The sequence below is a fragment of the Gossypium arboreum genome, chromosome 6, assembly GCF_025698485.1.
Source record: "Gossypium arboreum isolate Shixiya-1 chromosome 6, ASM2569848v2, whole genome shotgun sequence".
NCBI lineage: Eukaryota > Viridiplantae > Streptophyta > Magnoliopsida > Malvales > Malvaceae > Gossypium > Gossypium arboreum.
In genome coordinates this window covers 142,379,558-142,391,539 of record NC_069075.1, presented here as the reverse complement: position 1 = coordinate 142,391,539, position 11,982 = coordinate 142,379,558, and the positions used below count along the sequence as shown (strand labels likewise).

Below are 11,982 nucleotides of genomic sequence, written 5' to 3'. Positions count from 1 at the left end.
TTATGGATTTAATCCTTATATTTTAATTTTGATCATTTTTAGTTCCTGTATTTTTCAAATTTTAAAATTCTATTTTCACCAAATGATGATTGTAAATTCATTAAGTTAAGTTTTGTTATTTTCGAATTCTGATGTATCAAACATATTATCATATTTGCAATGACGAATTCAGGAATTTTTTTTAAAGGGGAGGAATTGAATTATAACTTTTTTGTGAGGTTAAAGTGCAATTTTATCTTGTATTAACTTATGATTTCATCGCTTTTGAAGGGACTAAATATAAATATTTTCATTTTGAGGAGTTAAAGTACGATTTTACCACATGATAACTTTTAATTTTGTAATTTATTAGGTGACTAAAAGACAATTTTCCATTTGAGGGGGCCAAGACCCCTGCTCGCCCCTCTAAATTCTCCCCTGCATATGTGTAATACAATGTCAGCTTGTTATTTTCACATATTACTCACTAAAAATTCAGTTAATTGATTAACAACTGTCATTTGTGTCAAGGTCGAAATTTTAAAATTCAAAAAATATAGGTACTTAGAATGATCTAATTAAAGAATATAGATTAAATCTATAACTGTATGCATAGTATAAGACTAATAATTGAATTTAACCAAAATAATTTAGTTGTTTCTATCGGACTAAAATCAACTAATTCAAAAAGTACAAAAATTAAAATTGATCAAATTAAAGTACAGAGACTAAAATTACAACTTTCACAAAGTACAGGAACTAATAAAAAAATTTAACCTAAAGATTGAAGTTTTTTTTTTTTTTTTTTACAAAGTCCAAAGTTTTTCCACTTTAATGTTACTTTTAAATTAGGCAAAAAGTGGTGATAATTAGTGGGAGAAAAATCTACTTTTGAGGTAATTAGTGTATATATTATTTTTTACGTTAAAATATCTTTCAAGTTTTTATATTTTTATTAAATTTTGTTATATTTTTCGTATATTTAAAATTAATTTTTTATTTCTTTTAATTTAAAAATTCAAGTTTAATTCTTAATATTATTAAATTTATTCTTAAAATTATTGATGGGTTATTTTAAAATATAAAAAAACTCACTTAGTAGTCATATAATCAACAAAATGACATTTTAAGAATTTAATAAAAGAATTTTATCAATGTTAATAATTAGACTCGAGTTTCTAAATCTGAAAAAAATGCGAGGACTAAATTATTAAAAATAAAAATAAGAGAACTAAATTCTAAATGTATGAAGAGCACAATGACTTAAAACATATTTTAATTTTTTTATTATTATAACTAAACCTATTTAAGGGCCAAACTACTACTGGTCCAAGTTCAAATTTAGGAAAATTTAAATAAAAACATTACACCTGAAAAATAAGTTTAAACATCGACAAAGCTCAAACTCTAATATTCATAAACATAACAATATAATTTCAAAATGTATGATTATATACGATAAAACCACACTTTAACCTCCAAAAAAATTAAAAAAAATTATTCCTTCAAAATTTTATATTTTTATTTTACCTAAAATTAAAAATTCACCTAATTTCAAAATTATTGGAAATTCCTTTTTCAAATTATTGTTTTGGTAGGAATTTATATTTGAAATTCAAATAGAAGTAATGATTAGAAGGGCATGTGCCACAGTCCACATGATTCAATAACAAAGGCTGGCTTAGTTTGAACAATAATGGCGTAGTCTTAAAAGAATACAAAGGTGAATTTCTTCATCTTGTTTTACCTCTCTGTCTCCTTGTTTGTCCCCCAAAAAATCTTGTTGTTGTTTTTTTTTATTATAAATTTAGTTTTTTTTAGTTTAATTTGATAATTAAAATTTTTTAAATAATCAAATTGTTTTTTTAATAAAAATATTGATTAAAATATTAATTTTTTTAGTGATTTCGGCGTGACAACTTGTGTGACAATCTACATGTGCTTCATGTTGACATGATTTTATTTGTCTTATATGTCACATTAACAAATAATTTAAAATAATTATAAAAATATTCAAATAAAATATAACAAAATAACTCAATGTTCTTTAAAAAAAGCATGAAATATATATGGATTGATATGTAGTCTGTCATGTTTAAAATTAAAAAAAAAAAATATTGATGATCAAATTCCATTTCATCTCATTAATATAATGTCTAGAATTATCCATAACTTCTCCTCATCCCTTAAATAGGAGGATAATGCGCTTCAGTCACTTAAGCCCACATCCTCTTAGACTGACAATAATACTAATGTCAATCGAACTAAGACTCAGTTGATATAATTTCGTAATATTAAAAATTGAAAAATCTTACTAAAGAAAACATGAGTGGCTTGGAGCAGTGTGAAGCAATTACGGATATAATTAATATCCATTTAAGGGCATAAGCAATGGCAAGCAGGGGCCTTGATGTCTCTAATTAAGTGAATTAATAATAATTTTAGTCCCTCTTAATTATTAAATATTCAATTTAAACTTTTTAAGATAAAATTTTTATTTTTACCCCTCTAAATTTTAAAGTTTTATTTCAGCTCCCTCAATACTGAATTCTTAGCTTCGCCCCTACATCCATCACCTCTTAACTCACCCTACTCTCCGTAGCTTTGATGCGTTAAGACAAACTTGTCGTTTCACATATGTCTTGGCTATGAAAAGAGGGTCTGTTTCCCACTACTGTATCTTTTGTCCCTTTTAGCAATGGTGTTGTAATAATATTTTAATTATCCATTATTGATGGCATCATAATATTATGCCAATTTATTACAATCAATCATTTGAACTCAAGAAAACATTATATCTTAATAAAATAAAAATTGTTATGCTTGATAAATCTAGTAGAATTAAATAATTGTATCCAGTTGGATTGAATTTGGAATTAAATTTATGTGTACTGTTAATATCATTTTTAATAATAGAAAAAGTTAAAGTGATGATAAATATTTTATTTATTTAATTTTGAATTTTAAAATATATATTAAAATTATTATTTGATACATAGATTTTATTTCTATTTTATTTTTTAAAAGTATAGTTGTTAAAACTGGATCAATCCATTAAAGAATTAACCGGTACATTGATATGGAGTAGAGGAGAGAAATTGGAAAAACATAGTTGTTGAAATTGGATCAATCGATCCAAAAATCTGCTAGTACACCAATATGGACTAAATGAGAGAATCAATTGAATTGTAAACTGATATGAATCAAGATAATAAATAAATAAATAACCCAGTTGAGCTTACATTTGAACCAATTTATATATATATTTAAAATTTTACTACTTTTTTAATAACTTAATTAGTTAAAATTGAATAGGTGATCAAATCAATCGAAACAAGAATCAATTACTTAACCAATTTGATCATCAATCCAATTCTAAAAACCGGAATTGTATTTGAATCAAATAATAATAAAAGTAGTAAACTAATGAATAAAATAAATGGTAAACTATGCCTAAGGTTACTAAACTATTAGTAAGTTTACGTTTTGTTCACTCAACTTAAAAAAGGTACAAAATGGTCACTGAATTATTTAAAAGTTTTCATTGAAGTCACTAGGTTATTAAAATCACTGTTGTATGGCTTTCTCTACTCGCACCATTTATACCAATTGAAAGTTCTCCTTCCCCTTCTCTTCTATAGTTCAATTTTCTTTTCATAAAACAACTTTGAACGCCACGAATCTGCGAACCAAAATCTAAACAACTTTTTTTCTCTAATCTTTGACAGTGATCATCAAACCAACTTGAATCTAAAGTATGTTCTTCTACTTGTCAATGGGTATCGATCCATCTTATTGATTATCAAATTATTGCTTGAAACCCGTTAGCCAGACTTTTTCTTTAAAAAAAATACTTAAAACCTAGTAACTTAGGTAAAAACTTTCGAATAACTTAGGGACTTAAATGAAAATTTTCAAATAATTCAGTATCTATTTTGTAACTTTTTTAAGTTAAATGACTAAAACATAAATTTACTAATAACTTAGATTTAATTTACCTTAAAATAGAAAAGAAAAGAGAAAGAAATAAACACAGAAAAAATTTAAAAAAGAAAGAAAGAAAGAAATAATATATCTAGCTTTGGCCCTTTCGTCTACTTCTTTAATAATGCTTAAAAAAAAGCTTCCAGTTTTGAATATATGCTCTCCAAGCTTAACATTTCGTCTTTTTGTGAACAATCTTTCTTCTTCTTTTGATTTTTTCACCCTAAAAAGAAAAATGAAGCCTTTTGTTCAATGCAAGCTCGCTTCGATTCTTTAATGGCGAATTTTCTCTTCATTGGGTCACTGCTTAATGGCCTTTTTTTCTTCTCTAAATCTGTAAGCTCTCTTCCTCTCTCATTTCCCATTCTTTTCTTTTTTCCTTTAAAAAAAGATGCATTTTTCTTTATGGGATTATTGATTAAAGTTCTGGGTTTAAATCTGTTTGATCTATTAACACTGTTAATATTTTTGTTTAATTTAATTTCTTTTTTTTCTCAACATTTTAGTAGATCTGAAGTGAAATTCCTTCTTTATATGCAATTGATTCTTTTTAATTATTATGTTGAAAAGATTAGTGTTTTTGTTCAATGAAATTGTAGAATGTAGGACTTGATAGTTAAATTTACTGCTACAAAAAAAGAGAGTTGCCATTTTTGTTTATATTATGGATCATGCTTTATTCGGTTTCTTTTTCTTTCTTTTTTTTTTTTCCCTTTTAGTTTCCCCTTAATCTCCATTATCTGTGTAGTTTCATATAAAATTTAGGGTTTAATTAGCTAGCAATGATGTTAGTATGATGGATTTTATTAGGTTAAAATGTGCCTATAATCATCTTTTCAAAATTAGAAATTTAGCATCTTTACTTATAGGATTTTAAAATTCAGGTGTAATTATTAAGTTGTTAACTTTTTTAACATATTGAAAAAAAATTCCTAAAATACAAGTACAAGGACTAAATTTCAAATTTTTGAAAAGTAGAGGGACTATAGGCATATGTTAACCATTTTATTATATATATTTTAGTTTGGTTTTGACTACTTAAATGATTGGAATTTAGGGTGGTTGGTGTTCATTATCTTTTAAGTTTGTATAAATATATATTGTAAAATTAATTCAATACGTTGATGATAAAGAATTAAAGATAGTTGCTAACCATTATGGAAGTCTAGCAAAATTAATCATTTTTTTATGTCATATTACTTGTTCAATTACTTCCTTGTAGAGCAAAATGGGTAAAATTGCCATGGAGACCCCTATATTAAGTGTCAGATTACCTTTTGGTCCCTCTACTTAAAAAATGGGCAAATTAATTATTATCTGTTAGATTAAAGAGTAAATTGGTCTTTTTTGTTAAAAGTTTCATCCATTTTTACTGTTGAAAAATGACATAGTTGACAAAATAATCAAACAGTGACAAGTGGTGTGCCATACGTACCTCATGCTAACGTACATAAACCAATTTTTAACAATTAAAATGGATGTAATTTTTAACAAGAAGATCAATTTACTCTTTAATTTAACGTACAATGACAAATTTGTCTTTTTTTTTTAGTAGAAGGAGCGAAATGCAATACGAACTCCTAGTATAAAGGCCTCCATGGTACTTTTACTAGCAAAATTCATACCTTCGGACTCTTGAAAGGATAAATAAACCCTTAGGCAATGAGCTTTTTTTCGGTGTTTCAAACCGGTTCCGATCCTTGATATTTGTTGTTGAATGAGGGATTTCATATGCAGCTTTTTTTTTTTTTTAAGGCTGAGAGTTTGAGACCTCCATTGTATTGTTATGGTGCATTAACTCAATGAGTTGTCTTAGGTAAAAAATTACTTTTTCGAAGATGGTAGTTGTTGCAAAACTTCATTACGAGGACGATGAACGTGTTCGAATGCCAACACGGAACGATTGTGGTTGCTATGTTTTTGGTGCCCATTGTTGTCTTGTTTTTGTTTCTGTGATGATTATGAGATAGTTTTACTTCGAATTATATAGCTAATATCGGGTAATTTACTCCAGGTTGTATAAGCATTAATCAGAGTCTGGTTTTATCTCTGAAGAACATATGGATTTCGAGAAAAAGAAGGGATGGAAACTGGTGGTGCCACGTATTTTGAAAAACAAATCAGCATCTCGTTGTTTTTTCCAAAAGGTGAAACCAACTAATTTTGACCCGGGCTGTGCACCAGTGTATCTCAACGTCTATGACTTAACCCCTATGAATGGCTACTTTTTTTGGGCAGGCCTCGGTATCTTTCATTCCGGTGTGGAAGGTAAGCTTTGTTTCTGTCCTTATCTCGTTTCCATCCAATGCAAGCTGGTTTAGCTTTCTCTGATATCCGAACCGGATTCTTATATAGTTCACGGTGTGGAGTATGCATTTGGAGCTCATGACTACCCAACAAGTGGTGTTTTCGAGGTTGAACCACGACAGTGCCCGGGTTTCCAGTTCCGAAAATCGATATTCATTGGGACAACATCGTTGGATCCTATCAAAGTACGGGAATTCATGGAGCGTAATTCGACAAGGTATCATGGAGATACATATCACTTGATCGTCAAGAACTGCAACCATTTCTGTAAGGATATTTGTCACAGGTTGACAGGGAAACACATCCCGAAATGGGTAAATCGGCTTGCAAGAATAGGTTCAATGTGCAGTTGCATTCTTCCCGAAGCCCTTAAGACTTCGGTCGTGCGGCACGATCCGAATTATCAACCTTTCGATAGTGAGAAAAGGAGGCTGAGATGCGCATTTAGTTGCCTATCTTCAGTTTCCATGCGGCAAAAGTCCTCATTACTCCTACAATCACCCTTAAGAGGCTGCTTCCCACCTTGGGATTCGAAGAAATCAAACAATGTATCATATTGAAACGGTAAGACAACCAATCGGGTTTAAACATTCACGGCAATTAGAGATTTTTTTTTCGGTGTTTGTCGTCTTAGCTTGTGGGATGTATGTTCTCATGTAACACTAATGTGTTGTTAAAATCTTGTTTCAAAGTGTTCTTTTGGTCTCTAAGACAATGTAATTGATTTAATTCGTTGATTCGAGCGGAAGATAAAAGGGGAAGGACGATATGTATCAGCTCGAATTGGTGGTCGGAAACTTGCAGAGCCATAGAATCAACAAAAGTGTTAAGCAATTAATGGATTTCTCTAATATGGTATTGGCAGGACAATGTTAATAATAATACAAACGTTTCTGATACATTGATCTCGTAGCATCATACCTACCTGAAAATCATACATGCAATGTTATATGTTGTGGATATAACGCCCAAAGACCAGAATAATACAGTTGACAGATGATTCAAACCGATGAAAGCCCCCATTGACTTATAAAATCTCAGCTCCTCGACTGCAAAGGCGATTAAATGGCGAAGCACTATAGCTTCCTCTACTGAACATAATTAACTCCCTGGATTTATAGCAGCTGAAAATGAATAGACATCAAAATTCAAAGACATGATTTAAAGAGATGCATGCATGCATACATGCATACATATTAAGACAAATGTAAAAAGAGTGGCATGCGTGTATACATATTAAGACAAAAATGTAAAAAAGTGGCATGCATGCATATATATATACACACACATACACATAGATACGTGAATATTAAGACAAAAATGTAAAAGAGTAGCATATATGAATTCAGTTCTATAAGCAAATTTGAATCTGTATTTATAATCTTTATCTAATGGCATCAAGTACCAAGAATAAAGTTTACAATATAACAGCAAATGGTGACGAGAAACAAGCCCTACGGTTTAGTCAGTGTGTTCATGGAAAATACCGGTGTAAACTAAGGAACTTAACTGAGACTCGATATTTGTTTGGGAGCAAGGCCAAGAAATTATCAATCGTCTTTCTGATGCAAAACACTAGGCAGGCGATTATTACCATTGAGAGCAGAATGATATATTCGCTTCTCGGCCAGTCCTATATCTGACATTATCAAATTACCCTGCAACCATAAAGTTAAACTGAGAGTTAAAGACTGGCATCAACATGATTGATGATTCGACTAATTGTGTGCCATGTTACCATAAGATTTTATGGTCATTTTACTGCATATTGGTGACTACAAGGCACAAGAAATATCAAATGTGGCTCAACGGACTTACATCTATCATTAGTTGGTTAAGATAGATATTTTCTCAAGGGCCAGTTTAGCTTTAATGGTAACTGTGCAGAGTGATGGTAAGAGAAGTATCTAAGAGGGCCTACAATCAATCAATATGACCAAATATTTGATGATCCGATCAGACGGGTCGATATATGCATACCTCGGTTGCCATCAATCTTCGGACATTATTAGCATATAGTTTCGGATCGTCCTTCTCTTGCTGTGAGGGGTAGTAGGTCGGTAAGTGCGTCACTTCCATGTGATTTACGAATTGGCATAGAAGAAAAACAACATGACGCACCTACGGAGAACCATACAGAACATTAGCAGCAGCACGGAAAAAACTGGTAAACTTATTCACTATGATTTCATTGTTTTCTTGCATGAAGAAATAAATCATGCTATATATTTTCCCTATAATCTTCCATCTTAATTACAATTTCAATGTATTACATAGCTACTTAATCAAAGGAACAAATAAATTTTGCTCTATTTATGAATTTCATCCCTCTATGAAAATTAAGAACTTGATCCTTGTATTTTGAGAAAACTGAGTAGTTCAATTGGATAACATCGTTAAACCTTCCCATTGAATCACTAAGTTGAAAATCAGCAGTTCAAAAATTTACATGCAAGGAATTAAAGCAGAGGGACTTAACTTATCAATTTTAGTGAAATAGAGGGATGAAATTCACAATTAGACCAATAGATTTATTATCAAAATTTATAAAATCTATATTGAATTTGCTTGAGAAATACTCACCCCTGTTATTGAATCCCAGGCTGGACTAAACCGTTGGTATGGATACCTTAATATAACAGGCACCACAGGTGCTCCGGCCAAAAATGCACCGGTCTTGAACGAGAGAAGGTAATCCCCATTGGTTGTAGTTCCTTCTGTTGTCAAAAGAAATACGAATCAAACAACTATGAAATATCACCTACGGGCATACATAAATACGTACATACATACAAATGTACATAGCAGATCAAAAACGACAGTTAACCTGGAAAGAGCAACATCATTGGAGCAGATCCATTATGATGAGCTTCACGAACTCTGTCAGTCACAACACCTGAAAGAAATACGGTTTATGAATTGTACTTTTGATCAATAGTATGTGACGAAGAGCACGTTTCGAAGTTGATATTTGTTCTACCTGCAACACCTTTGAAGTCTGAGGATTTTGACTCTCGCTGAACGTAGACACAACCAAGGCATTTGCTGTAACAAACAAGCCAAAATATCATTCACTATTCTAACAGAACCAAATAAATACGTAACCATAAAAAAAATTGCAAGAATGCAACTCTTTCCGAAACAAAGGCATGTATTCGGATAATAACCATAAAAGACTAAATTGTAACAGAGTTAACATTTAATCTCTGTACTATTAAAAATAATCAAATAAGGAGGGGATCAAATTAGTCCCTCTACTACTAAATGCATCAATTTAATCTCTATACTATTAAAAATAATCAAATAAGGCTAAATTGTAACAGAGTTAACAGTTATTGTTAAGAAATGAAATGAATTTTTTTTTTTTCCATTTGCAGTTCAACTCCAAACAAAAGATTCCATTTGTAAATCCATAAAAAAACTTTCAAAATATTAACTTTGTTAATAGCAAATGACATTTTTAAAACATTAAATAATATCTGTTGAAATCTGAACTTATTTGATTCTTTTTAATAGTATGGGACTAATTTGACCCGATCCCTATAATAGAGAGATCTGCCAGGTACATCAACCTAAGGTATTGTATTCACGATGTGTCTCTGCTCGGTTTTAGCCCTAAGATTTTGTTGAACGGGGTGACTCGCATGGTCACGCCAAGAGCTTAGCAAGTTCACATGACCATGCCGAGAACCAAAAGTAGCTCAAGTGGTACCTAGACACCACGAGAATATAATACCTGACATATTGAGAGGGTCTCCAACCTCTCATCAAGTTCAATAATGAAAAAAACTACAACCGAATCACAAACTCACCTGATGAGACCAACTAGAGGAATTTTAGCCACAGATCTCTTCAGAAATAAAATCCAAGGGTTCCAATTGAAAAACAAACAAATAAACCAGAAACATATCAGTTTAAAACAGCAAAATTTAAATTTGAACTTTTTATAACATAATCAAAACTATAAAAGAATGACTGATAAGTTAAACAAACCTTAGCAACAAAGCTTGGAAAAGAAGAGGACATATGATATAAGATATCTAAATATGAAACATGATTAGATACAATTGCCCCAGGTCTTTCTTGCTCTTCTAATTGATGGGTACCCTATAAAAAATCACACAAAAAATCATTAAAAATTTGAAGTTTTTTTCATTTAAATCCTCCTTAAAGCTATCAAATTGAACTTGGTATTACCTCAGTTTTTGAGTTTTCTTTGGTATTAGCTGAATCTTTATGAGTTTCAGTAATCCAATAAAATCCTACCACAAATAGCAAAGACCTAGAGAGAAACCGGCCCGACCGGACAATCACGGCCCGCCGCCACCCACCCAAGTGAGCATAACCCTCTTCTTCCTCCTCCTGGTTCGGGGCAGAGAACATAGTACAAATTCTACAAATCAAATAATATACAACCACAAGGGACATCCCAAAAACGATTCGAAGGGGAAGCAACGTAACGAGGGAGATCCCAAGCATGATTTTCTCCTTCAATGGGAGCTCTCCACGTCCCATGGTACCGTACACGTCGTTACGAACGTAAGCAGCGAATTTCTTCTCGAGCTCGTGGATGTTGGCGGCGGCGGCGGCGGTGGATGAGGAGTCGGCTTTGAGTAAGGGGCGGTCGTCTTTGGAGGAAGTGTCGTCATGTGTCGGATCGGGTTGTTGGATCTTCGCCGGTTTCGAATTCAAATCCTTGAGTTCGGATTCCATGCTGCTTTCAAAAAAAAAGGTACAAATTTGGATCAAATTTTGTGCAAGGAAATTTGGGTTTTGATTATTTGAAGATATAATCAATGGGTTGGATTTAGAATTTGAATTTGACTAGAGAAGTGAAGTGGATTAAAAGAGAGTTTATGAATGGAAAGGAAAGGTTTACTTGGATCTGAGGAAATCGCCATGGATTCTCTTTTTTTTTTTTTTTTTTCTAAACACTAAAATTTCGCTATATTCTATCCTAAACCAAGGTTTATGACTGCGGAAAATGGCGAATCAAATGCCCACAAAATAATGGATTTTTTTTTCTCAATATAAAAATATGAAAGAATTCGAGTTCATGAAGGTTCCCCATCTTGGGTTGGTGAGACTAGACAATGAGCCGGTTCATCGGTTCGATTAGGGTAAATTACAGCGAAACTAATTAAATTATTAGTAAATTTACGTTTTAATTATTTAATTTTAAAAAATTATAAAATGACTATTGAGCTGTTCAAAAATTTTCATATAAGTCATTGGGCTGCTAAAATCATCATTGTATCTCTTTCTCTATTTACATCGTCTACACTACTTAAAACCTTTTCTTTCCCTTCACTTCTACAACTTAAATTCTTTTCATAAAATAACTTTAAATATCATGAATTTATGAACCAAAATTTAAACAACTTTCTTTTTCGATCTCTAATATTAACTGTCAGATCAACTTTTATCAAAAGTATGTTCTTTCACTTGTTGACGAGTACTAATACACCAATCGAGCTTTTTCTTAAAAAAAAACTTAACAACCCAATTATTTAAATAAAAACTTACGAATAGTTCAACGATTTAAATCAAAACTTTTAAATAGTTCAATGATTATTTTGTAACTTTTTTAAATTGAATAATCAAAATGTGAACTTACTAATAATTTAGGGACCTTAATTATAGTTTACCAATTGAATTAATGGATAAAGCAACATTTAATCACTGAACTTGATAATTTTTTTTAATTTAGAC

At 30.9% G+C, this 11,982-nt stretch overlaps 2 protein-coding genes across 3 annotated transcripts; one reads left to right on the top strand and one right to left on the bottom strand.

Moving 5' to 3' along the window:
* Window positions 1-4,025: 4,025 nt before the first annotated feature.
* LOC108483319 (deSI-like protein At4g17486) lies at window positions 4,026-7,031 on the top strand. Its single transcript, XM_017786654.2, has 3 exons — window positions 4,026-4,299; window positions 5,978-6,231; window positions 6,319-7,031. The coding sequence occupies exons 2-3, from the start codon at window positions 6,024-6,026 to the stop codon at window positions 6,828-6,830; spliced, it is 720 nt and encodes a 239-aa protein (XP_017642143.1). The 5' UTR covers window positions 4,026-4,299; window positions 5,978-6,023; the 3' UTR covers window positions 6,831-7,031.
* Window positions 7,032-7,096: 65 nt separating this feature from the next.
* Window positions 7,097-11,378, bottom strand: LOC108483318 (lysophospholipid acyltransferase LPEAT1). 2 transcript variants are annotated; one of them, XM_017786651.2, is made up of 9 exons: window positions 10,468-11,378; window positions 10,264-10,377; window positions 10,083-10,120; window positions 9,251-9,315; window positions 9,098-9,166; window positions 8,854-8,987; window positions 8,251-8,391; window positions 7,781-7,928; window positions 7,097-7,394 (listed from the first exon to the last, which is right to left on the bottom strand). In XM_017786651.2, the coding sequence occupies exons 1-8, from the start codon at window positions 10,981-10,983 to the stop codon at window positions 7,821-7,823; spliced, it is 1,185 nt and encodes a 394-aa protein (XP_017642140.1). In that variant the 5' UTR covers window positions 10,984-11,378; the 3' UTR covers window positions 7,097-7,394; window positions 7,781-7,820. The 2 variants fall into 2 exon arrangements, with proteins under 2 accessions (XP_017642140.1, XP_017642142.1); XM_017786653.2 differs by having other exon boundaries at window positions 7,865-7,928.
* Window positions 11,379-11,982: the final 604 nt, after the last annotated feature.